At 47.6% G+C, this 27678-nt stretch overlaps 1 protein-coding gene across 2 annotated transcripts; it reads left to right on the top strand.

Annotated features, from left to right (window-relative positions):
• On the top strand, positions 1–27678 carry B4GALT1 (beta-1,4-galactosyltransferase 1). 2 transcript variants are annotated; one of them, XM_066181483.1, is made up of 7 exons: positions 2078–2196; positions 12864–13099; positions 19782–19915; positions 20188–20375; positions 21897–22019; positions 23514–23618; positions 24188–27678. In XM_066181483.1, exons 1-7 carry the CDS (start codon positions 2111–2113, stop codon positions 24321–24323), a joined length of 1008 nt encoding a protein of 335 aa, XP_066037580.1. In that variant the 5' UTR covers positions 2078–2110; the 3' UTR covers positions 24324–27678. The 2 variants fall into 2 exon arrangements, with proteins under 2 accessions (XP_066037579.1, XP_066037580.1); XM_066181482.1 differs by lacking the exons at positions 2078–2196; positions 19782–19915 and adding an exon at positions 1–302.

Genomic DNA, 27678 nt, shown 5'->3' with positions numbered 1-27678 from the left:
CGGCGCTCCCCGCCAGCGCAGAGGCATGAAGGAGCCGTCGCTGCCCGGCACCTCCCTGCAGCGGGCCTGCCGCCTCCTCGTCGCCTTCTGTGCCCTCCACCTCTCCGCCACGCTGCTCTACTACCTGGCCGGCAGCGCCCTGGGGCCGCCGGGCAGCCCCGAGCCGCCACCGCGCCGCCCGCCGCCCGCCAACCTCTCGCTGCCGCTCTCCCGCCCGTCGCCGCCCGGTGCCCAGGCCCGGTCCCCGCCCGCCGAGCCGCCGCCGCCGCCGGGCCCCTGTCCCGAGCCCTCCCCGCTGCTCGGTGAGTGCCGTCCCGGCAGGGTTTCGGGGGGACAGGCAGGGGCTCCGCCACCTCCCTGCCCACCGCCTGAGGGTGCCCGACGCCGCCCGGGGCGCGGGAGAGGAGGCGTGGGCGGCCGCCGGCGGGTCCCAGTGCGCCTGTGGGTGCTCTCCCCGCGGAGCGGGCGCAGGGTGACAGCGGCGCGGCGGCTCTGGCGTGTGCCGCCGGCGGAGGGGGATTGTGGGAGAATCCCCGGGGAGCCGGTGCGCAGGGGAGCGCGGCGCGGATGCTGCCGCCGGCACGGCAGGGGCGAACGGAGCCCCTTCGCCGTCGGGAAGCGCTCCCACCCCGCCCGGCTAGGTTTCTTTCTGGTTGTCGTCGAAGTTGGGTAATTTCCTCTGGGAACTCTACCCAAAATGCTGTTCTTGCGTAATGCCACAGGAAGGCTCAGGAGGTCTTTTTGCGCTGTGCAGGCTTTTCGCAGCCTTTCTGTGTCCGCGGACCTGCTGAATGAGCGGCATGGGTTTAAAATGGGCTGTGAGGCAGAGTCATGAGTACAGTTGTTACGGATCCCAGTGGCGCTTTCCACTGGACGTATTTGGTCCTGTGATGCAGTACCGTGATACGTGGCAGCCTGGCGTGTGTTTTATCTGCACTGGAGCTGTGCTCCCCATAGGCCTTTTCCACGACTGCTTGGGTGCTGGCATGCTGGCAGGATCTTGGTGGGTTTACAGCCTGCTGGTAGTCTCATTTTCACTACGTGATGACCTGGACCTGTTCTGGTCTGCTGGCTTTGTCACAAGGCAGAGCTGGGGATAAGGGTTTCAGATTTTTTCGTCCCTTTAAAAGGCTTTCCCACCCAGCTTGCTGCTTGTAACTGCTGCTCCTTGAATAGACACTCCTGTGCTGTAGGTAGGGTTGTTTCCATGACCTGCTGGCATCCCAGTTGACAGTAGCCTGGCCAGGGCCCTTGAGCCTGGGGGTAATCTCCCTCATCCACCAGGTGTGCCATTTTAGCATGGGTACCTCTTTTACCAGACATCACAACATGGGAAGAGACTTCAAAGAAGCTACCTGTGGTTTTCAGTTTACGAAACTGACAAAAAAATTCATCGTTTCTCTTGGTGCTTGCTGGTCAGCTGTTTATGGATTAATGCATCTGAATTACAAATGACTGGTTTGTTATTTTAGGAAGGTGGTTTTGAGGTCGCTAAAATAAACTGTCCTGTGGTTTTTTGTTGTTGTTGTTGTTGTTGTTTTTGATTAATATCTTTCACTTTTTTCCTCTACATTGCTGATGTTGAAAGTGGCTGTGCAAGCCTGTCCTCAGAGTGAATGTGGGAAGCCTTTATTATGCATCTGGACTTGCTTTGAATGGTCTCCACTTAGTCTGATCCTGTCAGGAGTAAGTCATGTGCTTTGGAAATGCATGAAGTTTAGAGAAATGCTCTTACTGACCCCAAGATTCAAAGTATTATTTGAGTTAGTGGCTGAAGAATCATATAGGATGTTCTAAGTCATCTTTGCAGCATCTTCAGAGCAGTTCACTGAATCTGCCAAAGGCTGTATGAAGCTGCTGGCAGTGGTTACAGATGATCAAGAGAGCTACAGGGCCACGGAAGAAGTAGCTCTTTGCAATATAGTAGGGAAGGGTTTTCTAGCTGTGTTACCTTCAGTACTTGTGGGGTAGTGCAGTCACATGCAGCCTGACACTGTCACAGCATCAAGATTTATAGCCAGCATGTAGGTGAGAAACTGTTGGTTTTTTTTTTTTTTCTCTGTTCTTTTCAGATTTTGGTACCAAACAGCATTTGTTAAACGTTTGCATCATGCCTCTCATGTTGGTCGGAGCTGAGTCTGCCCTGATCAGCGTCTCATGTGTCTCTAAGGCATCTTCCTCCGTGAGGAATAGAGGGTATGTGCTTCTTGGGTATTTCTGACATGTAGTTTCCCCACCCAGAACTCAGAAATACTCCTTTATGAACTCAAAACTCACTTATCAATATGAACATAAAAAGCAGGAACCATCCTGTGATTCCTAAAGAACCATCCTATATTCCCATGCCATGGGAAAAGCCATGAAGAAGTGCTTTGATGGGAACAGGTAGCTCCAATAATTCCAATTCCTCAATACACCGACATTTATTGTAACATACATAATTCTGAGTTTTTTAATTTCCTGCCTGCCCCTCCCCCATCGTTGTTGGGAAGCACGTGATGACTCACACAGGATACTGTGACTGAACTGCTCAGGCTTTTTGAATGGTGAAATAGCCAGGTACTCATTTCAGAGGCCCACAGTTTTCTTCTTAGCAGTCTTCAGAGAATAGTATACAATTCCTGCTGTCTGGCTCTGCAACAAATGCATTAACTGAATGAGGTTTAATCTCTTACAGGAAGCTACCAAATTTTAAATGTGCTTTTATGGTTCACTTGCTATTATTTATAATTTAAAAGAATAAATCAGGCCTGGGGCAATACTGTAATTGAGCCTTGAGCTGAAAGTCCTTAACAGCTATGAAATTGTCTAACACAAGGTAATACAAGCATTTTGGATTTATGCTTCAGTTTAGAGCTGCATGCCAATGAGTATCTCAAATGGCGTATCAGGAAGCAGAGCCTGCTTGCTGCAGTAAAATTTCAGGAATTCTGGGAAATTCTGGTTTGTCTGAGAAGCCCAAAAGCACTTTAATCCAGGTATTTCCTGCAAGCGTCCATTCCCCAAATTGTTACATTCTTTAGGAGATGCAGAGCAGTGTTGTGGTATTGGTTTTGGTTTTTTAATAAAAGATTGCTCTCTAGAAGTAGTATGTGTATTGGCCTAAGCACTTTCAAAACAATCAAATGTGTTTCTTCTACCATTTCTATGTCATTTTTGTATATTGGTGTTGGGGTAGTTATATGCCTGCTGGTTTAAGGGGGGTGTTCGTAAGGGGTTGAATTCTTTGACTGAAAAATCCCTTTCCAGAAGAGCTCATTTCGAAGTAGACAGGAGTCTGCAAAGCAGAATTTCACAGACAGGCTTATCTGTATTTCAGGGATGTAATTTTCAAGTCCTGCCCAGCTGAATCCATGTGTTTATGGAGGTTAGAGTACAGCTGTCTTCTTAGCCAATTCTTGGTGCCCCATTTCGGCACTAAATGTTGCTGGGATGGCAAATACGAAAGTTGTTCTTTTGCCCTTTTTGCCATTAACATCTTCTGGGAAAGTTCACCAAGGTGTGCTAAATATGGTAGTCATGTGTCTGTCTTAATAGCTTTTCATGCCCAGATTAGAAAACTGATAACCCTGTACACTAGTAATAAATGGATATTGACAAACAGAAATGTAGGTTAATGTATGAACCAGTGAATTGTCCAAAGGACAAACTACGAGAGCGGTACTCATTTTCACTAAGGTTTAAAAATGTCTGTTTCCTGGGATACCATAGAATGGATTATGCTGGAAGGGACCTTAAAGATCATCTAATCCCAACTCCCTGGTGTGGGCATGCACACCTTTACCTAAATCAGGTTGTTCAGAGCCCCATCCAACTTGGCCCTGAACAAACACTTCCAGGAATGGAAAACTTGCCTGGGCAACCTGTTCCAGTACCTCACCACTCACAGTAAAGAATTTTTTCCTTACATCTAATTTAAACCTGCTGCACTTTAAAAGCTATTTCCCCTTGTCCTGTCACTATCTTGTCAAAAGTCCCTCTCCAACTTTGTTTTCTCCCTGGAGCCTTGTCCTCTCCAAGCTGAACAGTCCTAACTCTCTCAGCCTGCCTTTGTAGGGAAAGTGCTCCATCCCTCTGATCATTTTGGTGTCTCTCCTCTGGACTCACTCCAGCAGTTCCATGTCCTTCCTGTGCTGGCACCAGGGTTCCAGGTGGGGTGTTACCAGAGCAGAGCAGAGGGGCAAAATCCCCTCCCTCCCCTGCTGCCCATGCTGCTTTGGATGCAGCCCAGGACACATTTGGCTTTCTGGGCTGGGAGTGCTCATGGCTGGGTCATGTCCAGCTTCTTGTCAGGCAGTACCCCCAAGTCCTTCTGCTTGGGGATCTTGGGCATACAGGGAGAAGAACTGTATGCCCAACTCTGACTCTCAAGCATGTCAGAGTTCTGGATATAAACTGATGCTTCCCACTTCCACGTTAGTGAGGCATGTTTGAAAAAAACAAGGATTGAAAGAAAAATACTCCTTTGGGCAGCTGTCACTCAGGGAGGAGAGGACCTATTACACAGTCTATTTCTTCAGTGCACTGCTTCTGATGCCTGTGTAGTTACTACAAGCAGGTGCTCTAAATGGTTGATGCTGAAGATTAATTATGAAGGTTTTCTGATGCTTTGAGGTAGCCTGTAAAATCAGCAGTGATGCTTAGTGTCTGTATTACAGAAGTGTTTAGAAGTTACATGCTACCTGAAATTAATAAATAATGTAGTTTGAAGCCCTGTATATGTGGACATTTTGTGGGCAGGGGTAGAAGATGTTTTACCACTGGCAGAATCCTAGCAGGACAAAACGGGGGCAAGAGGGTGAAAACTTAAGAGATGCTAAACCCACCAGTTTTTTAGGGAGACTTCTAGTGCTGACAGTGCTGGAGGGATTTGGTGGGTTTGGCATGCCCGTCATCTGGTCATGCTGTCACACTGCCGACCTGCAGTCACAGGCTCTCGTCTTGCTGTGGGGAGTTTCTACCCCAGGAATTTGAGGCCTCTGAATCTGTGGGGTCACTTGCAATACCAGGCAGTAGAGAAAACATTTGCTTTAGATGGAGCATCTGCCTTTCCTCTCTCATCCAGACCTGCCTTTTTTAAAACTTTTTTTTATATAGCCAGTTTCTGCTCCTTCCTGCTTGCCTGTGTGATGGAGGCATTGCTTTGCCCACAGATACAAGCTGGCGTTGTGCTCTGTCCCTCTACTGCCTTCTTCTGAAAAAGTCAAACAGAAACTCAGAGAAGAACATGAAGAGGGCAGGGGAGGGGGGAGATAACATGTGAATCAGTTTGCTCAAATTTAAGCTTTCTTGGCTTCAAATGAGGGTTTGAGAAACTGTTAAACTTCTCCAAAAAGTATGCTTAAGATGTTTGGCAGGGAGCAGATGTGTGAACCTGGCAATACCACCACCAACTCCACAGCTAGCTATCTGTGTGGCTGGGAGCACATCATACCTCTGAAGCACAGGCTTTCTTGGCAGGCAGGGAGCAGCTTCTATGAGGAGAAGTCACTAGCATCCTCTTATCTGGTCAAAGTGGAGGTCAAGGATTGTTAATTAGGCTCACAAAGTAACTTGGAAAGGTACTATGCTGTGCTGGAGAGCAGCTGTTTCAGGGACAAAGCACAACAGAAGACGGAGAAATGGAAAGTTTTCTGTCTTTTGCGTGTAGTGTTTTATAATATGCTTGTTTCTCTGCCAGCATTGATCTGAAGCAATAGCTAGTTTCTTCGGAAATTGGGCCAAGTTTGTGTTTGGAAGGAGACTGATAACTTGCAGCTTCCAAAACTGCATTTGGACACAATTCAGTTAAGCTCTTTCAATTTCCTCCTCTGGTGTGAAGCATCTTAGTCTTGAGTTCATTCAGCCGATAGGGAACATTGGCCCTGTCTTGAGGGCCATCCCCACTCCAAAGGGCAGGCTGCTAGGGGTGCACAGCAGGTCCTCAGCAGGGAGGTGCTCTACGTCTGGTGGCCTCACAAGCAGGAAGTGCTGGGCTCCACTGCTCGCCTCCCTTCCTCACCAGTGGACATTTCTCTTCAGCCAACATCCTGCAGCCACTGCTCTGCTCCTTCCTGCACACCTTTCTCGGCAGAGCAGAAGGGGGCTCTGAGTTTGGGGACAAAACCAGCCTGTCCATAGCAATACTGCAGTGATGGGACCTAAGATTTGGGGTGTTGGGGCATGTGGATGGAGCAGTGCCAATGTTCAGCTTTATCCTATTTCTCTCAGTTGGATAAGGTCTTGCTGCTCAGGCTATCCCCACTGCATCAGTGTTTTCTTTTGTGCAGCCTCTGCCTGCAAGGACAGGCGCCTGGTGAGCCAGGGTTGGATTGCATTTGCAGCACAGGTGCTAATTTCACTGAGCTGTGGCCAAGGCCAGGGGTATGGCAAATAACCTTTCCAGCAGGCTTCCAGCTGCTGCTGAACTGCAGGGAACTTGGGGCAGTCCCCAAGCCTCTGCAGATGTTTGTCAAAGAGAGTGGCTTTTGTCATCTCCCCTGTCTGGGGTGTCACTGGACTTGCTTTGAGAGCAAAGAGATGAGTTGCCTGCAAACTTGTCTTGCTGAATCTGGAAGTGGCCGTGTAAAGGCCTCATGGGATGGCTTTCCACAAACCCGTGTGCTCCAGAGCAGCGCATGAAGCAGCAGCCATCTCTTCAGGCATGCAGTGCCCTCGTCCTGCCTCCTGCGCTCCTTGACGCCAGCAGCAACCCCTGCTTTTGGGGTGCACAAGCCCTGGCAGAGTTTCAGCCACACAAACACACCTCCACCCCACCCGGCACCCAGCACTCCTCCACCTGTCTGGGGAGCGCACCCTAGCCCCAGGGCAGTGCTGGAATCACATGCCACAGGCAGGATGGGATGGGGCATGGGAGAGGGGCTGGGGGATGCCTTGTGATTTGGGGCTGCCACTGGCAGAGATGTGCCTAAGATGCCACTTGGCATGGGAGGGCTCCTGTCCACACATTCCATCCTGCTGCATAGTGGGGGGTTTCTGGCTGATGACTACTCAGCTTTTTTCTGGTCTGTGTTTGTTTGTTTGTAGTTTGCTGTTAGAGAGCCTGAAATTTAATTTTGAGGCGGGTGGGAAGAGTTAATAACATGCAGATTGCCTGGCTCAAAGGAAGATAGTTCAGAGCCGCCTCAGTGAGCGTGCACTGGATTTGAGCCACCAAGGAGGACTTAACTTCTCTCCCAGAAGTACCTTTCATCAACAAGACTGACTTCCTTTTTTTTTTTTTTTTTAATTATTTTATTCTAAAGATGCCATGTGCTAGTGTCAGTGCTGGGGATTGGGTTAAGATTTTTTTTTCTCTGGCTGTAGTTGCTGAGCTAATCAGGCAGACCCAATGTTGTCAGCACACGTGATACATCCTCATTTTTTTCAGCCTGTTTCCCTTTAGGCTCCACAGTTGCAGATGTGAGACTATGTGCGAGCCTGCCCAGGACAGGAGATGAGCCCATGCAGTTTTCCCTTGCCTTGGCATAGCTAACATCTGTAGGGGTATGCAGCTTCGCAAGTGTAGATCAGCCAAATGAAATCCAGCCCTTGGGAGGGATTTTTTTTTGTGTGTGTTTAGGATAGTTCTAGACCCAAGGAGTTTTTTCTTTAAACTCTCCTAGGGGAGCAATAGCTACAGCCAGCAAGAGGCAGCAGCTGCCAGCCAGTTGGCCATTTTGACTGGTGGGTTGCATGCCAGGATGTGGCTGCCTGGGTGACCCAGATGGGCAAGGGACATGGGAGCTGCCCCGTTCTCCCACCATGGGCTTGAGCCACAACTTGAGTCTGGTGCCATCTGAAAAGCTGCTGGCACAGCTCTGAAGTTTAGCTGCTGGGAAATTATTTCATTGGCCTTAAGAAGAAACTACTGCTTTGCTGAACTGTGGAATACCGCTGCCTGCCCACCCTGGAGCTGCCATGTAGGGCTGGGGTTCAGCCCTGCTTCACAGTCTGGGGTGGGGGAACTAGGTCTCACATTGTCTGGGATGGAGCTGATACTGTTTTTCCCAGTCAAGGCAGGCTTGGTGTGGTTGATGGGCCCTTCCTTCCCTTTTCTGTTGGGCCCCTGCAAAGAGAGGGTTGTTTTTGTTTGTTTGGTTTTTTTTCTCTCTTGCGAGCTCTGCTTCTCTTTTCCAGCTTTTCTTTTGGATAAGGATTGTCTGAGTGTGGAAGTGAGGGTGTGCACACAGCTCAGCGGATGGAGAGCAGTGCCCTGCTCTCAGCCAGGGTGATGGAAATGTGCTTTTTGGCTCTCTTCGGAGAGAGCCTTTTTCCAACTGCTGCTACCTGCTTTTGCTTTAATTTTCACTAAATTCAATGTCTGAGATTGATGCCTGGCCTAAAGTGTGTGGGTGGATTTTGTTTGTTTTCCCAGTGAAGCACTCAGGAGGGTGATTCAGATGGCTGGATCGCTCTTCAAGCCTGTCCAAGCGACTAGTTCCCCTCCTTCCTATTTCCTTCTCTCAGGGCCGCACTGCCCTCCTGAAGAATAGGGTTCCCCCATTCTGTCCTGCCTGAGCTCCTCAGAGCTGCCCTTTGTGGCAGAAACCCCGTGCTATATCACCTGCTCCCACTTCCTGGATGGAGTGTGGTGTTGTCCTGGTTGCAGCCTCTGTAGGGATGCACAAGAACATCTCTGGCCCTGTGACACATTGCTGCCTGAGTTCTCCCAACACTTCTGGTATTGAGAAAATGTTCCTTAGAGCTTCCCTAGATCACTCCCTTTGGTCTGGGGAGGCTAGAGAGTCTCTGTATTTACAGCCTCAGGCTGAGTGGATTCTGGACTGCTTGTGTAAGGGTCCTCTCATTTGGATCAGCAGGATGAGCACCAGGAAGGCTGTGTGCTGGCAGCCTCAAATGACAGAAAGTTTAGGTGTCGTGGCAAGCATGGCCATTGGGAAGTGGGGACGGGAAAATCACTGGCACTGTGGGACAGGCTCCTGGGGCTCCAGCACTGCGCTGCCTCTGGCTTTTTGCAAGCCTCACTTTTTGCTTTGTGTGAGAACCTGCTTCCTGTTTGTGAGTAGCATGATGGCCCCTGGTGTTTCCTGTGCATCTTCCCTGTGAGCAGAAATGCTTCTGAGGGACAGAGGTGAGGAGCAGGAGTGGGTTGTCTTTCTTTGGTGTATCTTTCTCTTACCCTGCCCGCTGCCAGCTAAAGCCTCCTTTTACAAACTCCGAAGTGTTTTGATGTGATGCTGTGCTTTTGTGTTCGTTTGCAAGCTTCCTGCAGTTGCTTATTTATGTTTTCGAGGTTTTCTTTTGCTAAAAATACATAGTGGAAGCTCATGAAGCTCTCTGTTGGAGCTCTGTGATGCTGATCCCAACAGGAATCTGCCTGCCGATACCGGGGCTGCATGGGTGACCAGAGTTGCAAGTCCACACAGTGCTGTCATGCCTGTCTGTTTTTAGGACTCCATATACAGTGACTCCTATGTCAGGCAGTCAGCTTGAACAGAATCAGAAAAGATTCAGATGGAGTGAATTGAGCTGGAAAGTTTACCTACTAAACATAGACAGGGACACAGTTTTGACAGGCAGGACAGCACTTGCAGCAGACTTTGCACGTTTATTTGGCATTGCAGGTTACATCCTGAGTCAGCATCCTTGAGAAACAACAGCCCTAGGGCTGCTTGCTATCCAGTAATCAGATTTCAGTGAAAATTATTTAAAATTAGTCGTAGCTGGAACTGTGACTCTGTTAACCAGTTGGAAAGCCTGTGCTTTTGTGGATTTGTCTTTAGCCTTGTCCAGCTTGGGAAGTGAACTGAAAGTGTCAGTTTGCAGTGGGTGGTATGTTGCTGCTGCTTTGTGTCAGCCACATGGCTTTACGAAGTCGAGTTTGTTTTAGTCATTCTGTATTTCAAAACAGCCTGTTCAGCATTTTTTCTGGTGTTGTATTTGGTGAGTGTATTAACTGAGTGATTTGTGCTCAGCCTGTCTCAGAAGTGGCTGCCATGCCACACATGGATCTGGTGCCTGGGGACTTGTCACTGACCTACATGTTGGCTGCATCCCTGAGGGCAGTATTTCTGAGAAGGTGTGCTGCTCTTAAAACCGATTCATTAAGCAGGAGGTTGGAGCAGTAGAGATCGTTTCTCACCAATGCACTTCAAGACTATGAAACTGTTAAATCTCTGCCTTCTGCAGCTTTTTTTACAATGAATATGTTTTCTGCTCCCATCTTTTCCTTGCCAATGTTCCAGTCTCCATAAGGCAAGCAAAAGTGAGTGCTGGCAGGATGAGTGGTCTATGATTTGCCTTAGGGGGCTGCTGGATGCCAGCCAGCAAAATGCCATGTTCAGTTCCAAATGCTTGTGGCTGTCCTTGCCCAGCTAGAGCTTGCAAGTCACCAGTGAGAGATTTCCTCTGTAAGTTCACCTAAATGGCAGACTTTCATTTCCTGCTGCCTTACTCTGAGTGGGTTTGAGACATTAAAAGAACCTTTGTTTGTTAAACCAGAAAGCATTCTCCAGTCTGATGGGGCTCGCAGTTGCTTCTTGGGAGCAGCAACTGGGAGAAGAGTCCAGCAACTGGGAACACACAGCCCAGCTTGCCCAAACAGGAACGGGCTTGTTTGGTGGGATAGCAGCCACACCCAGTGCCTGGCAATGGACTAGGCTGGCAGGGTCCCACGAGGGAATGTGTTCCTTCTGCCCCTCTGCTTCCTGCAGCATCCCACTGGGTCCTGCTGCTGGCAGCTAGGTGCAAGAAGGATAGGGAACTAAAGTCCCTGGGCACAGATGCCCAACATAATCCTGTTTGCTGGCTGTGACTGATTAGATGAACCATGCCCAGTGTAATGCACTCTGCTGTTTTAAAAATCACAAAAGTGTAGGATTGTCCTAACTCTGAGTGTGAGTCTCCTAATGGAGGTGACACTGATGGGCACAGGGTTGGCTGGGGGAGGTGAGCGTGCAGGTGGGTTGGGGCCAGAGGCTGTTTTGGTAAAATGCTCTCCACCATGGTGTGGAAGCAGTCCCCAAATTCAGAGGAAACTATGTACTGTCTCCCCCTCCTGCCATCTCTGGCCTCATTGATATGATGCTTGTCCCACAGGCACAAGGGTGTCTGTGCCTGGCCCCTGATCCCGTCACCACTGAGCCCCAGTCCCGGTCATTCCACTGTGTGTTCCTTCCTGCCATAGTTCCTCCAATTTTTGCCTCTTCCTCCTGCTGCAGAGCACCTTCTGAGCTCTCCCTGCAAGCCACATTTAGACTTCAGAGCAGAGGGGCTTCAGCCCCGGCCCTGCAGCTGCAGAGCAGGCATCCACAGGGCCCAACTTGTACCGTGGAGCAGAGAGGGTGCAGAACCAGGCATACATGTCAGCGGCGCAGCTGGGAATTGCTGGAGTGCTGGGAGCGTGGGCAGACTGATCCCAGTGCCCCTGGAGTCTGAGAAATCACTGCCTTCTCCTTGTGTAAGAGGGAAGCTTGCCCATTTAACCAGTGCAAAATGCAGGGATCAGGAGATCCCTTTGCATCCTGCCACTATGCAGGTGCTATGCAGCAGCACTTCCCTGAGCATGCCACTGAGCTCCTCTGCCAGTTTGGCCAGTCTCCTTGTCCTCTCCAGTGTGAGTGAGCACAGGCTAGTGAAGCAGCACAACCAAATTACAGTTGCTTCTTCTAAACAACCAGGGAATGAGCCATGAGTCTGGACCATTATTTCTCCTTTTTTTAGTAGTCATATGTTGTGGAATGCATGAGATTATTGTGAGACTGCTGTCTTTTTGAGCTCCTTAAGTCACTTTTGCCCCTTCTCAAGGAGATCCCCCTGGGCAGTTTTCCCCCCCTTGGGGACCTGGGGGGTCTCTGCAACAAATGTGAGGCAGTAGCATTTGCGAGGTAGGACACTCAGGCACACCCAAATGGAGGATAAGGGAAGAGTACAGCAGCCAAATCCTTAAGGGGTGATCCCCAGACTGGTATTTATGCTTGATGCTTTATGCTTTGTGCAAGGGGTCCTCAGCATCGCCCCCCCCCACTTCCATCCTCCCACTGCAGAGGCTTTAGCAGGAGATGAGTGTGTGTGTGCCAAGTGCAGTTTGTTTACTGGCTGGTGCTGGAAGCATGACATGGCAGCAGGAGAGGCCCTTCCTTGGGCTTTTGTGGTGAGTTGCTCCATTGGTGCTGGAGCAGCTGGAAGCAAATAGAAGGGCCAGCCTGGCTGTTCTGAGAGAGTTCTCTCTGGAACTCCACCTGGACTCCTCAGTTTTAACCTGGTTTTGACACAGATTTTTTTCCATGGTTTCAAAATCTGCCACTTTTGAAACCATCTGCAGAAACTGCCAGTCTGAATGCAAATCTGGATATGGGTTTTTTTAGCATTTCTAATACAGAGCTTTTACTAAATAAGGGATACATCTACAGAACACTGAAAATATCTTTCAGGAAAAAAAAAAAAAAAAAACAGAAAGGGGATTTTATTCACTTTGCATGTGACTAGCCATAGGTGCTTTTGTCCATAGGAGAGCAGAATTATTTTTGAAATACTTGACTCTTGGGCTCCCTGAGGTGGGTGAGAGACCAGAGAACAATATTTCAGGCTGGTTTCGTAGTGCAGTGTGACAGTGGGAGCACAGTTCTTGGTTGGCCATACAGACTGGAGGATTTGCAGGTCTCAGTGTCAGTGGCTCCATTGGGTTCTGATACCAAGAGGCCACAGTGTTTGTGGGTTTGCTCTGACTTGGTGGTATGAGGTTGCTCTGGGTATGGATGGTCCAACCTTCAATACCTCCAAGCACTGATGGGATTGTGTTGGGACCAAAAGCTCTGTTTCTTAAAAACCAAACCCAACCAAAACCGTAATGTGTGTAAAGGATGTATGCTCAGAGAAATAGAATGTGTGTTAATTTGCTTTGTGTTATGCCTCTCTTCCAGTTGGTGCACTACGTGTGGAGTTTTCCCAGCGTATAAACCTGGAAGAAGTGGCAAGAATAAACCCAGAGGTCAGAGCAGGCGGTCGTTTTGCTCCAAAGGACTGTATAGCGCTTCAGAAAGTAGCGATAATCATCCCATTCAGGAACCGAGAGGAGCACCTGAAGTACTGGCTCTTTTACCTGCACCCAATACTCCAAAGGCAGCAACTAGATTATGGAGTATATGTTATCAACCAGGTAAGATGCTAGAGACAAGGTTTTATACAGCTGTCACAACAGTGCCTGTGCCCCTTAAAATAGAGGAATGGTTGCTTTACTTTGAAAAGCAGTAGGCTGGCAGGCAGGAATAAGGCTGCTTAAGACAAGAAAAAGGAAGAAAAACTTTACTTTGATGCTTTTGATGGAAAACTTGAGATCCCTGCTTCTGCTCAGGTACAATTCACTCTTAAGAGCTTCTGCTTAAAGAAACCACTCAGTGAGGAGGAAAGAATTCCTAATAGCACAACCCAATTAATTATCTCTTTCCAAATGTTCTTTTTTCCTGACTGCTGCAGGAATGGCATGCAGAGATTTTTAAGGTGACAAGTTGGTATCAATGCCTCGTTTGGTAGTAGATGTGCCATAAGTGTGTAGGATTTCATTTTATCAAGGACCTTCTGTTCATGTTAGTGCACAAAGTCAGGATGGAGAAAACAAAGCTGTGGCAGTGGGGCAGGTAAGTGGTTGTCTTCAGGGGAACAGAAAAGAAACAAGCAATCGTGGGGAAGTTCTTGGAGTTTTTTGTTTTGGGGCTTTTTTTTTCTTGATATCTTGTGGCCTTCAATCTGCCCTTTAAAAAAAAGAGGCATAAAAATGCACATTTCACTCAAGACAAGCTGTCTTAATTTATAGCATAATGGTGTTTAAGTAAGTGAGTGGTGTTCACCCTTGGAAAGGCTTAAAATGTGCAGGCATTTGTACAGCCTGCAGGGTGAAAGGGCAGATACAGTTCTGAGAGCCCCAGCAGAGACTACCTTCTGGACAATTCCACTGCAGTTTCTCTCTTGGGTATGTATTTTTATCCAGTTTTCTCAGCTCAGTAAGAATTGAGATGAAAAAACATGCTTCTTTAAGTACTAACTCCTTAAACTTCTGCTTGGATCAGCTGGTGTGTTTGGGTATATCAAACACCATGAATATTTAAAATGGTCATCCAAGTGATGAATTTCGTCACAGACTTGAAAGTAGGGGGAGACTAATCCTGAGAGAGAAAACTGATACTCCATTACTACAATTCCTCTTACTTTGCTCATTTCCTGGGTGCCAGAGATCAGGACAAAAGAGATTTCTGGGGAATTAGCAGTAGTCCACTAGCACAGCAGCCAGGATGGTTCGGTGTCTGCATCTGACTGTGCATGTGGCTTGGCAGCCACACTGCTGAGATCACAAGGCATTTCTGTGACTAGCATGCCGTGCCCTAAAATTGAGCCCTGTGAGGAAGCCCTTCCCATGTAATGCAAGGAGCAGCTGGTGCGGCTGTGGTGCAGCAGGGCAGGGCCAGCCTCAGCCCTCCATCCTTGGGGCTGTGTTTCCTTGCAGGTGCAGCATTTTCCCTGTGCCAGCTGCTGGTGCCACAGGGCTGGCTGAGTGCGGGCCCTGCTGGCGTGGGGTGCAGGTGGTGCCAGTGGCAGGATGGTGCCTCCCTGTGCTGAGCGCCGCCTGGAAGCCAGAGTGTGGTGTGGCTTCCAGCAGTGGTCCTGCTTTCCCAGGCAGGTGTAGTCACCTGCCAGCTGTGAGAGCTGCCGACATGTGGTCTGGGGCATCGCTTGTGGGAGAGCAACTGTCTCCATTGCGAAGAGCTGGCAGTGCAGCTGGGGGTGGTGTTTCCCCATCGGTGGTGTTCCAGGGTGAGGAAAGCAGTGCTGGTGCCCCTAAAGGCAGGCAGTGTGTGAAGCCTGGTTGGAATCCCTGCTGCTGCTGTGATGGTGCGTGCTGGCTTGCATTGCCCTGTGTTGCTGGCTACTCCTCTCCTGTGGTCCTATTCTCCAGCACTAGGGCTGTGTGCTTTACAGTTAACTCTCACAGAAGTTTTTTGAAGCAAATGCTTTTTCTTGGGTGCATCTCTTGGGCATAGTTTGAGTGAGAGTGAAATGCAGTACACAGGATATATATGCCCTGGCCACATCCAGCAGATACATGTTAGCGAGACTACTTGATTTGTAAAATAAGCATCCTCTTTCTGCATGCCTCTAATAAGCTGTGTCTAGGAGAAGTGGAGTGGTCAGTGGTCAGTCAGTAAACCCGCTGGATGCATCTCCCAAGGGTGAGTGGGAACACTGAATAGAGAGAGATGCAGAAAATGTATTAATTCTTCCAGAAGTACAGTAGGAAAACAGTCTTATTTCTCTGCTGTCTTGACAATTGCTTTTCTCTTTTTCTTGTCTGTCCTTCCCTTTACATCTGCCCTCCTTTTTTTTTTATTTTATTTTTCCTTCTAGTGGGGAAATATTACCTTTACTTGTTAATCCTGTCTGTATCAAAGCAATCACTGAAGCAAGGAGAATTACTGTGTGATATGGTTCTTACACGCTGCCTACATGCTCTTCTGTGCTCCGCATCTCATAGAAAGAAAGAGGAGCGCTGAGCCCTGCTACTGCTGCACTGGTAATGTCAAACTTCTTCCTTTCGGTGCAATGTGTTTCTGTCACAAGTCCAGTTGTCTCCACCATGCTGTTCTTGTGTGCCTGAATGCCTCTGAGTAGGACTTGGCTGAAGTCAGGGGGATGATGTCTGTAAAATATCTGGCATGTAACAGGAGCCAGTGGAAAATAACGTATTATGTTTCACGTTGGACACTCCACCCCTCGAAAAACCCAAACCCGGTGCATGGAATAGCCATGGGAGGATTTTTGAGGTAAATCTGAGATGAGGACATGAGGCCGGGCACGCTGTGCCTGTCAGTGCCATCCATGCAAGTGACGGATTTGCAGCATCTCCTTCAGCCTTGCTCACTCTTGCCATTATCCCAGCGTTCTCCCGCACCTCTGGCCATTGCCACGCAGATGCTCAGGTCTAGAAATTAATCTTCTCACTGCATCTCAGCCCATGCAAATGCCCATGCAGCCAGATTGAAGTTTGGGAAAGGGAAGACATAGCCAATTCCCTGAAAACTGGGCAGTTTTCCAACTGTTTTCCACTGGCCCCTGGTGCTATTTGCAGTGTCTTGGTAGTAGTTTTCCAGAGGGGTGCGTGCATGTGAGTGTGAAGTGGTTGGGGCATCACTCTTATTTGTGTTACTTTGCAGGGGGTATCAGGTATGTGGGCAAAGGAGGGAATTGTGCTCAGCTCCTGCTTACCGTTGCAATGGCAGGGGAGGCAGGTTTCCACTGTGGCTGCTCTCTCCCACTGCCCAGCATAATTGTGCCGAGGCCTCAGAACACCTTGTGACAGAGAAACACCCAAATATCTCCTTATATCTCTCTATGGCTCTGGAAATTTGTTTCTACCTGATTAAGTCCACTGGAGGAAGGACTTTCCCATGGACATTGTGTGTGCCGTTCAGGCTATCTCAGTGTATGCGTGACTTAGCTAGCAAGCTCCCACTGGAGGTGATGGCCCTCTCCTTGTTGGCCAGAAACATACATCCTCACTGTTACCTCCCTGAGAGCTGATGAGTGTAGCATTCAAGTGAAAGAGATGCAGCCACATTTCATCTGTGCTGTTTGCAGGAGGAATCACAGAGCTGCCTTCTGTATAGATGTGGGAGGCAGAACAAAGTCAGGACATATGGCTTCTTGCTGGTTTGCAACCCCTTTAGTTTGAGTAATGATTCCAAAAACCTCAATTTTTTCTGTCTAGCATGAAAAATAAAAAGAATCCTCCTTTGGCAGGTCTGGTTGAACAAACCAGATTCAGCTGGTTCAGAGGTAAGGGATGGGACGTAAAAAAGCCTGGATGTTCTACTCAGGCTGATCATTCACCTCCAGATGCAAGCGGTGTCAGACTTTGTAGGACTGAGGCAGCAGTTTGTTCTGGGAGTGACAGAGAGAGTTAATTCAGGAGCCAGAAGCAGGTGCTGAGCACCAGCACTGAACTCAGATGTGGGTTTAAGTTTCAGGACAAGAGAACATTGGGAAAAAAATGTCAGGAAAAAGAAATAGCAAAAATGTGCTTGGACTACATATTTTCTGTCTGAAAGCATAGAAGCTATGTCTAGAGCTTGACTGCACTGTCAAACTAGCAGACTCTGTGCACTGCCTCGCTCTTCAGGATAATGCTCCTCTGTCCAAGCAAGTCCAAACTATTCCATTTCTTTGTGACAAGTAACAGCATTTGTGGGATGACAGGCTGAGGTGAGGGATTGGAGGCTTTTCCAGTTGTGTTTTACCCACTTTCTCAAGGGTCGCTGGTGGCTACTGTGCTCTGTGCTGACCTGGAAGGAAGTTTTCACAGCTCTGGTTTGTTGTTTGGTTGTTTTTCCAAAATGTCAGGGATCAGTCAAAGATGGCAGCCTGCAGCATTGCATGTGAGTTTTGAGAGATTGGAATCTGAGATACCACAAGCACACCAGCACTTCCACATTGCCTTAGGTAAAGAAATAGAGCTTCTGCAAAAAACAAAACCTCTTGTCAGTCTTTTTTTGTTCTAATACATTGTGTTAAAGCCTCACGTACCTTCTGAGACAGAAAACCGACCTCCTGCCCTCAAAGCAGTCACAGTTGATAGCAGCCTTGCAAAGTTTTCTGCATGAGCTACATGCTCACTGCAAAGTTACTAAAAAATGTCTTGAAGAGGGTTCTTTGTTTTCTTGTATAGTTTGTGATTCCCTTCTTCCTAGTCTCTGGATGCCAGTGTGAAGCTATGTGGCCATTTGGGAGGAGAGTGGCAATGCCCATGTGAAGTGTTTGCCCTGTGTCCTGTCCCTCTCCATGCACAGGGCGCCAGTGTGAGCGCTGCCAGGGTCCTGTGGGTGAGGTGGCAGGAATGGTCCTCTATGCTCTTGGTGCAAAATTCTCTGTGCTTTGAGGTTTTTTGGGGATAGGTTTAAAAACACAGCTCTTTGTAGCACTGTAAATCCCCATGTGTCACCTAGAAGAGTTAGAGGCTACTCGAAGGCACTGGCTAATTACAGCTGAGGCTCTGCTGGTAACAAAATCGGTGTGAAGTGCCCTTTGCCTTGAATTTCATTAGGAGAAGAGCAGCCAAAGGATATGAAATGAGGCCACGCTCCTAGACTGGCCCCAGCAGTTGCTTTGAGGTGTAAGCACATTGCACTTTGCACCGGCACCAGGACAAGCCCCACTCAGAACCTTGGAACTAAGTTTGGATTTGGTGCTGTGGGACCTGGGGAGTGCTGGGCAGCTAGGGCTAGGCGGCATCCTTTGCTGGGGAAAGAAAACCCTCTAATCTCATGACCTCAGCCGCTTCCTCTCCCCAGCCTCTTTGTTCCACTTGCCATCATTTTCTCTACTTGAGTTTTCACTCGAGTTTTCTTGCTTTATGCATGATGATGATGTCCACCCACCTTATTATTGTGTGAACCCTTTTGTTTTGGGTGAGGATGCTGAGAATTTGCTCAGATCCTCTTCCATGACAGTTTACTCCTCCCTATGAAGTCATTTATGCCCAAGGCAGGTGAGGAATGCTTTTGAAAATTTTGGTTTGACACTTGCATTTTAAGACCTTCATTTGGAATATACTTGGGGCTGTTTCAAGAACCTGCATTACCTTCTCAGCAGCAGATCTATTAACCAGTCTGGATTAAACAGTTACCAAAATGATTGTTTATTAACCAGGTAAAGCAGTTACAGAGAAAGCAGTGTTTTAAGCTGCTTCTCCTTGGGCACAGTGTTCTATCCATCCTTGATTTGCATCCCATGTTGGGTGTGGGTAGTGCAGGGTGGGGGGATGGCTTGCACATTGGGGGAGTCCTTTTTCTTGACAATGCTCAGAGAGTGTGGAGGACTAAAGGTAGAATGGGTTTGGCAGTCTTGGGTTCCAGTCTCTTTGAGCCATGCCCTATGAGTTTCTTTCTACCTGCTCTCTTCCTTGTACAGGGTTTGAGTTTGAAGCTGCTGCTGCAGAGTAGGGTCTTCAATTGGAAGTCCTTAATCTCAAACCACGAGTATTCTTGGGTTTTGGGTACGATCTTTTAGCTTTTCAAAAGTACTCAGCAATTTGCGAGCCTGTACTTGTGCTCAAATCCACATGTGCTTTTGAAATGTTTTTGCCTGAAAAAGCACAAACAGGTTCTCCTCAGGTGCTACATTGCTTGGGGAGGAAAGTGGAGATTTTCCTGCCCTGCTCTCTGCCAGTCTCTTCATTAGCTGGGCTTGCCCTGGGATAAGTATGCCCTGCTGTAGTGTCCGCTCTTTTTAAGTCCTTCGTGTCATGGTGAGAGCTGTCCTGATTTCATTTTCCCATTGAGGCCCCCAGGACAGATGAACAGTGGTAGAAGAGCACCAAAGAAGGGGTTGTGCCACTGCAGCAGTGACAGCATCCATCTCTTGAGCTGTAGCCCTTTCAGAAAGCAGCTCGTGCTGGTCTGCCATGCAGTAACCAAGGCTGTGTGTCACAGCCATGTGCTGAACCTGCCTCCTAGGGCCCAGGGAGCATCCTGCTCCTCTGCATTTGTGGCTGCTCAGGGCTTGGCAGAGGGTCAGAGCAGAGCATTAGACCTTGGCTCCTGGTGCCATCTCATGCTTTGCAAATCAGGTCTGGTGTGTGATCACGCATTGCTCAACAGTGGCTGCGCCACAGTCTCCCACCGATGTTGTGGCAGAGCTTAGGAAGAGGGTGCTGAAATTTTGGCCACAGCAAGGTTTTGGTCTGGGGTCCTTGTCATGGCTGTAAGCTAAAGCACTGCCAGTGTTTCCCTCTGTAGGAAGGGTCCCATCTTCCAGAGGAGCTCACCTCTTTTTGCTTTTCTTTGCCACTCTAGGAAGCCCCACCTGCTTGCCATGTATAAGAAAATTCAATCCTCAAATGCCTGTGCATGGAGTGGGACATAGGGACTGCTTAGTATCATATCAAACCTGCCCTGTTGGGGACTCCCACCAAGAGATGGGAGCTGAGGTGGGTCCAACCTTTCCTCAGCCATTTTTCCTGTCCCCATGGTTTGTGGCGCTGTCCCAGGTGTCACTGTCCTGCAGGTAGCATTTGGACTCATGGAGGTCTGCTGCAAACATGCCATGGGTGCCGCAAGGGCAGTGCTTGGGCTCAAGCTCAGTCCATCAGGGCATGCCAGCCCTCTGCATCAACACCGGCATCTGGCAACAGATAAGAAAATGCTGATATCAACTGCCAAATTCAAGTCACTTAACTATTTTTATTTGTTTTTAAATTAGGATGGAGAAGAAGAATTTAACCGTGCTAAACTGCTGAATATTGGATTTGCAGAAGCCTTGAAGGAGTATGACTATGATTGCTTTGTGTTTAGTGATGTAGACCTCATCCCAATGGATGACAGGAATACCTACAAATGTTACAGCCAGCCACGGCACCTCTCTGTATCCATGGATAAATTCGGATTTCGGTGAGACACCTTTTGGAGTGGCATCTTTTTCCTAACACCACTGCCAGCCTAGCAGGGCAGGCGCTGTGTTACACATCCCCACCCACGACTGAAAGCATGGAAAAGCATCTCTCCCAAAAGCCTGTCTTAACGTGCATAGCCCTGCAGGGAGCGGGTGGCTGCAGGGGAGGAGGAAGGCAGAGAAATGCTGCTGAGCAGTTCATTAAAATTCACAGCCCCTGGAAGGTGAAACATAGGGTGAGAAAGAGCTAAGCACCCTTCATTTTTCAGATGCCCACATATCCCTTCTTGTGTTTCATTCTGAAAGCTGGAAGACAGCTAGTGTTTCCACCCAGTCTGAAAAGTGAGACACTCTTACACAGTGAGAATTATGTGCAGCTTTAAAAAGACTGCATCAGGTGCTATTTTAAGAGCAAGACAAAGTTTTTTGGCTGTTTGGTTTTATGCCATTGAGAGACCTGCCCTGGTACATGAGAGCAGCACAGAGCGAAATCTCTTGCAGCATACATTTGAGTTCAGCAAGCTGTTCTGAACAAAAATGTGTCTTGCTTTTCCTTTCTGGTTTGTGATGGGGTTTTTTGGGGCTTTTTTTGGTTTGTTGGTTGGTTTGGGGGGGGGGGTTTGTTTGTTTTTTGTTTGCTCATTTGTTTGTTTTTGTTCGTTTTTCTTCCCTATCCCAAAGCGCCAAGGAGGAGTTTAAAAGCTCATCTATAAAGTGAAGACTGGCCATGACCCTATGGTGGCCAGTAGTGCTGAAGCTATAGCAGTGGTGGTGTTGGCAGGGTCCCTACAAGTCTCTGCTCCCTAGCCCTGCTTGGAGCAGGACTGCCACTGGCACTGCAGCAGCTGCAATTCTCTCTTGCACTGAGGTGAAACTGAAAACAAAAATGCACGGCCTTGGGGATTCCTCTACTTGTTAAAGCAGAGACAAGTCTGTACTAGGTCCTGGTGATCCCTGTGTGGACCCTCTCCTTAGGCTCTGGGTCTGAGTTTCATCTGTCCCCAATCTCCGGGTGAATTGTCCCATTTCAAGTGGGAGCTGGTTGGCTTTCTGTATGCAAGGTCACACTGGCAGCTCAGTTTCGGGCTGCAAGCTTCCTTTTGGGGCACTGAGGAGTGTGGAGGTGAGTGGTAGAGCTGCAGGAGGAGAAGGCTCTGTGCCACATCCAATGTCTGTCTGAACTCTTGCCACTCCTGTGGCATTCATGTCACCTTCGGTGAGGTGATACGCATTTCAGCCTGTCCTTTGAAGACAGTGTACTGCTTAGTAAAAGGTTGCAGCTGCTTCCAGTTGTAAAATACTTCTCAGACATATTTGGGACTGAGCCCACCAGTTCCCTCTCTCTCAGCTGAGTCCAGGGTACCACAACACATGGCTCCTTCCTGTGGCAGGAAAGTGCCTTGCAGTTGGTGCTGGCTGTGTGTGGGCTGGGTGAAGGGCAGTCAAAAGCCCTTTTCAGGCAGGCAGGCTGCCCCTTGGCTGGCACCTCTTCTCTAATCTGCTCTTTTCTCTGCTTCCAGGTTGCCTTACAATCAATATTTTGGAGGTGTGTCCGCCCTGAGCAAAGAGCAGTTCACAAAGATCAATGGGTTCCCAAACAATTACTGGGGCTGGGGTGGTGAAGATGATGACATTTATAACAGGTAAATAATTCCTTCTTGGCACCCTGGAGTGTATCCAGGGTGGGGATGAACAGACCTGCTGCTCTTAGTGGGTATGAGGGGACATTGAGTCTCTCCAAGCAGGAGGTGAAGGTGGTCTGTGGACAACCTACTGGCTCAGCGAGAGCATGTGCCTGCTGCTGCTGGCACCCCATTTCTCAGGTCCCGAGGTGCAGTGGAAAGGGAGGCTAGTTGGAAAAGTGCTCCCTCCCCATGCCATTGTTCATTCTCCCTGTAGCCTCACCAGCATCAACACCAGTGAACTGGCTGGAGTAGTGTTCTTCTGGGTCTCCCAGCACTGGCTCAGAGAAGGGGATTCAGGACATGCAGTTGAAGGTGGATCATCTGGACCCACCTTGCCCAATGCAGCCCAAGATTTGTTTGGGTCTGCACCCTTGTTGCAGATCCCTTTGTTCCCAGGAGAGCTTCGTTTGTCATGCTGTAAGCAGCTCTGTGTAATGCTGTGAGCCACATCAGCTTGAGTGGTAGGAAGCTGAGCAAGGCTCAGAACTGCAGGAGAGGAGGAAGGTGTTCTCACAGAGCAGGCTGAGAAGACCAGGGCAAAGGATGAACATGGGGTTATGCTACCTTACAGCTTCACATATCCACAGCATTCACTGAGACAAATCATCATGAGTGGCTTGTATCTAGAAGCCTTCTTCACGTTTCTCAGTGACAAAACCACTCTGTGATCTTTTCTCTGGGGTTTCTGAGCTCTTCTGGGCAAGGGTGTTCCAAAAAACAAACAAAAAAAATTGTACCTTCCTGAGGTTTTGCACTTCCGTTAAAAAATTAAGAGAGGGACAGCTTTCCAGTAGGGCATTTAGAGCAAGGTGGCACTTTTTGGGGCACTTGGGTTTTGAAGAACAAAAGATGCTACACAGAAGTGAAAAGGGAGAGGCAAAGAAGAAATCAAGTTCTTTTTCATCACTGATAGCCATGCAAAAACTCTGCAGGTGCTTTGTAGAGAGCATGCAAAGATGGGCTGCCTCTCACCTGGTAGGTCCCAGCTGGGACCACTGTGGCTCTGACCACGTGTCTCCTTTACACTGCTTTGCCACCATTCGCTTTGATTCTCCCCAACACTGCAGCTTTCACTTCACAAATAATAAGTGCTCTTCTGGCTCCTATCCAGATGGGTTAAAAACTAGATGACTCCCACTCAAATGGGAGTCTGCAGCCTGGAGCAGGGTTAATGTGGGTGTCGGGTGTTGCTTGGAGGAGATGGAGGTGTAAGTGAGGGTGTGGTGAATTATCTTGGTGTTGGCAGGGGGAGCCAATCTACTCTGCACCATAGATAAAGTGTCTGTGTGGGAGAGGACTGGCTTTCCTTCCTTGTATTGGCAATCTTGGAAGTGCATTAGTAACATCCCCCCTCAAGAAGAAAAAAAAGTAGGTGAAACCAGTGGTTATTTGTGGAAGGTGCAGCAGAGCCTCCCACATCCGCTGGGTGTTTAATGTTCTTGCTTTATACAGGCTGGTGTTTAAAGGCATGGGAATATCCCGTCCGGATGCGGTCATTGGGAAGTGCAGAATGATCCGGCATTCCCGGGACAGGAAGAACGAACCCAACCCCGAGAGGTGTGTCTCACCCTGTCCCACAGCAGGTTTTGGGGTGCCTCCTGCCCTTGCAGTTCCCACTGCTTGGCTTTCTCATTGCCTGGCACAGAGGTAGAATGTGAAAAGGCTGCAGCCATCTCCTCCCTGACTGAGCTTTCTGCTCCTGCTCCATAAGCTGACACCTCCCCCTTGCAAGTTTATCTGATTACAGACATTTTCCCCAACACTGCTCTATGGCACAAGGGCCTCTCCTCTTTTTTATTTCTTAAATGCAGAAAATTAGATTCTGAGCTATTGTTTCCAGCTTTGGGGCATAAACCTCTGCTCCAGTGCAGACCTGGAAAAAGACCTGTGTGATTTAAAAGCTTGGCTGCTTCTTCCTAGCTAAAATTTGACCCCATAGGGATGCATTGGCCCACTGCTCAGGCTGGCCAGATCTGGGCGTTTACAGCACTGATACTCAGGTTTTTCTTGAAACACCTGCGATGCTGCCTGAGAGGCATGCAAAGATCAGATTGTTTAAACATTTTTTCCCTTCTTTCTTTGTTGTTTCTACCCTCTCCCCCACTTCTTTTCTTCCCCTCCTGCAGGTTTGACCGAATTGCTCACACACGGGAGACAATGAATTCTGATGGCTTAAATACACTATCCTACAAGGTATTAAGAGCTGACAAGTACCCTCTGTACACGAAGATCACAGTGGATATTGGCTCCCCCAATAGCTAACATCAGAGACACAACAGAGACTTGCCTATATTGCCCAGGATATCTGGCCTCACTGATGCATTACATGTGCTGGTTTTATAACAGTTGCAATGAACAAAAAAAAAAAAAAAAAAAAAAAAAAAAAAAAAAAAAAAAAAAAACCAAAAAAAAACCCCCCCCAAAAAAAAGCAAAAAAAACCCAAAAAAAACCCCCCACCAACCAAAACAAAACAAACAAAAAAAAAAGGCCTCTTTTGACATGCCAAAGTATCTCCAAATTGGTTGGATAAGTGCTTTTTAATTGTTTTTAAATTTCAAACTTGACTTTACACAACTTTCTAGCTCTCCATTGTTTTGTAAGTCCAGAAGCTGTATATACAAGTTGTAAATAGTTACTTTGCCAGAAAATGTTGAATCTGATCTATTTGCTGCAGTACTCACCAGGCTGAGTTAATTGCTGGACTTAAATTTTTCTGATTTGAAGATTATGACTGTGATGTATCAACAGTTAATGCACATGCTATTTGGTATTTTGAATGAGGTGTGTTCAGGCATTCTTTTTAATTCATTCCTGGTTTTACTTTTTGAAGGACTGTTAAATGCTGCTGAAATTGTCCAAGTTTACGCTTTGCATTAGATTTTTTTAAAATGGAGACAGCATAATACAACTTTCTTCTCATGGTGACCAAAAGAAACATCTCCTCTGTGTGCAGAGCAGGTGTTGAACAATCAAGTCTGGATGCAATGAATGTCATTATTTCTTTTAGTCTCAAAGGAGGCTTTGAGTGAGTTGAAACAGTTTGCCCGAATTTGTGGGTAAGCTTCCTGTGTTGGGTGGGAGATACATAGATTGACTCTAAAAACCGCTACCTTCAGATAACCTTACTTCTGGATATGACAGAGATTTTTTTTGCTTTAGCACAACACCACCTGGGATTTTTGGGTGGGGGTTGGAAGAGTTCAGAGCAGGGTGGGTTTGTGGTGTTGGTTTTTGTTTTTTCTTTCATGAAATAAAGATTTATTTAATTGCACAAATAAATTATGGCCTTAAAATTTGCTAACACTTGTTAGCAGCGGTAGGAAGTTACCACGCTATTGAAGCATTGTCTGAAGCTTCCTAAAACCAAAATTTTCTCTTGCAAGGTTGTGCATAAACTTGAAATCTTTTAATACTTTTGTTGCTGTTGTAACATTTTAATAACTTTTAAAAGTAAATTGTGTATCATAAGCAGTATATTTAATACCAGATTAAAGTAGGGTGCAGCGTAATAGGATATGATTCAAAGCCTCCTTTATCTTTAGAATAGTAGGCTTTTTATGTGTGTCGTTATATATAAGCCATGTATTTTGTTTGCTCTGCGTATTTGTCTATTAAATCTCCTGCGGTGCTGAGATAGACACAGCAGGGCCGACATCCAAACGATTTTTCTTTGCCTAAAGCCTGTTTGCAATGTGTGTCCTCTGTCTGGAACCTCCCTTCTGATTGTCTCAGGCTTGAGGGGTATACACATTTCTGCAGTACTATTTTCTGTCAGTGCACCGTGGCACCACCCGTACAGACCCTGCTTGTCTTCCCCTTGACCCTGTATTAAAGCCTCAAGCGCTGACTCCCAGGGAGCTGGTTTAAGTGATTTAAAGCTCTTAGCTAGAACTGAGAACTGAATTCCTTCTGGTGAATACTTCACCACCAGCTCTGACCACAGCAATTTGCACTTCCTTGGCTTGTGCTGAAGGTTGTTAAAATCAGGGACACTTGTTGTATTGGGGATCATCTTCAGCACTGCCTTTTTTTTTTTTTTTTTTTTTTTTTTCTTTTTTTTTCCTTTTGTTTGGTTTAGTTTGGGGTTTTGTTACATTTTTTGCAACCTGAAGGTTTTGCTGAACCCTTGCACTGCAGGGATGGGATCCTGCAGGGACCAGGGAACAGTGCATTTCTTCTTAGGCCAGCAGTGGCTCATAGGATGCATAGAGACTTTATTTGCTAGATGCCTTTTCAGTCTCACTTTGGAAAAGTCTTTGCCTCCTTTGGTTGAAAGCTCTTTCTGGCTAGACTTGCTGCTCCAGTCATGGTGAGACCTGAGGAAAGATGGGCTTGCATGGAGCAGGAGCAAAGCACACGGAAGGAGGCTTGTGGTTAAGAGCTTATCCTTTGTGCTTATCAGTGGATTAAAAAAAAAAAAATACAATGCAGTAGTCCTTATGGCAGATCAGGCTCCAGGTCTTAAAGATGCAAGGGAGTACAAGAACATGTGTTCTACAGAAATCAGGTCAAATGTCTCCCTGTAAAACTCTGGCATGGGCGTAGTCTGTAGCAGTAATGGAGACACAGGGGAGGACTATTTTAAAGACTTTTTTCAAAGCTGCCTTAGAAGGAGGGCCCCACTCCCATAGCTAGCAGCAGATAACCAAAAATTTATCAAGGCTGCACTTGAAAATGCCATGCCTTTGCAGAGAGAACCTCAGTTTTGTGCTGAGCCTTTTGTAAGTCAGAGAGTTGAGATCTTCAGCTGTAGTGGTGTCTGTCTGCTGCCAGGTGGGTGGGGGAAACACTGGCAGCATTCCTTGCAGTGAGATTCTTTGACAGTTAGAAAAACATTAGTGCAACAACTCATTGTTTGGCTGTATACCGAAATTATTCAATGTCATGGAAGTGGGATGAGCACTTGTTTCTGGCTGTTGCAATCAACGGTTTCTACAATGTGTGCCCTGAAAAGGGGAAGAAATGGAAACTGGAAAATCAGGAAACTTGAAAACCTTTTTCTGCAGAGATACTGGCAGTGCAAGAAGCTGCTGCATAGTTTCTCTTCCACTGCTAAAGTCACAAGCCATGTAAAAAACTGAAGCCACCTTGTGTAGCTCATATTGCCCTTTGGTGCTGATCTGTGATTTCTAGATCCTGTGATTTCTAGATCTCATTGTCTCTGTGTAAACTGTATCAGTCAAAATCATTAAATGCTCTTGACTTGACCTGGCCATGAAATTGATCTCCCTGGTATTTTCAGGGGCCACATCTACAAACACTTGTGTTGCACAGAAGCCAATTTGGACTGTGTCGTATGGTGGATGGTGTTTTCTCCTCTCCCCTACTGGTGAAAACATTCCAAGTGATACTGATTGTAACTAAGGGTTGAAACCCAGAAAAAACAGCTTCAAAGGAAATGCTGATGCTTAGATTCTTTGGGATGACTGACTGTTAGCAGGAGGGAGAGTCCTGATGTGCTGCTTTTCCCTAGGACGCTACTTGTATAATGGACTGCTTTTGGGTTTCCTGTAGATGGTTTTGCTTTTGCATTCTTACCATTTATATATCAAGGGATGTGTAATCCAATGTTCCTTCTTTACTATTAATGTCAAATAAAAATATTTTCAGTTACAA

Source organism: Chamaea fasciata, unplaced genomic scaffold (genome assembly GCF_029207755.1).
Source record: "Chamaea fasciata isolate MVZ Bird 193981 ecotype frontalis unplaced genomic scaffold, bChaFas1.0.hap1 SCAF_4, whole genome shotgun sequence".
NCBI classification, from domain to species: domain Eukaryota; kingdom Metazoa; phylum Chordata; class Aves; order Passeriformes; family Sylviidae; genus Chamaea; species Chamaea fasciata.
The sequence above is the reverse complement of the archived record's forward strand: the minus strand, read 5'-3'. Positions and strand labels throughout refer to the sequence as shown.

Coding starts and splice junctions, on each gene's coding strand:
- B4GALT1 (XM_066181482.1), top strand. CDS start 26: ATGAAGGAGCCGTCGCTGCCCGGCACCTCCCTGCAGCGGGCCTGCCGC. Junction 13,100..20,187: donor GAGTATATGTTATCAACCAG/GTAAGATGCTAG, acceptor TTTTTAAATTAG/GATGGAGAAGAAGAATTTAA. Junction 20,376..21,896: donor ATGGATAAATTCGGATTTCG/GTGAGACACCTT, acceptor CTCTGCTTCCAG/GTTGCCTTACAATCAATATT.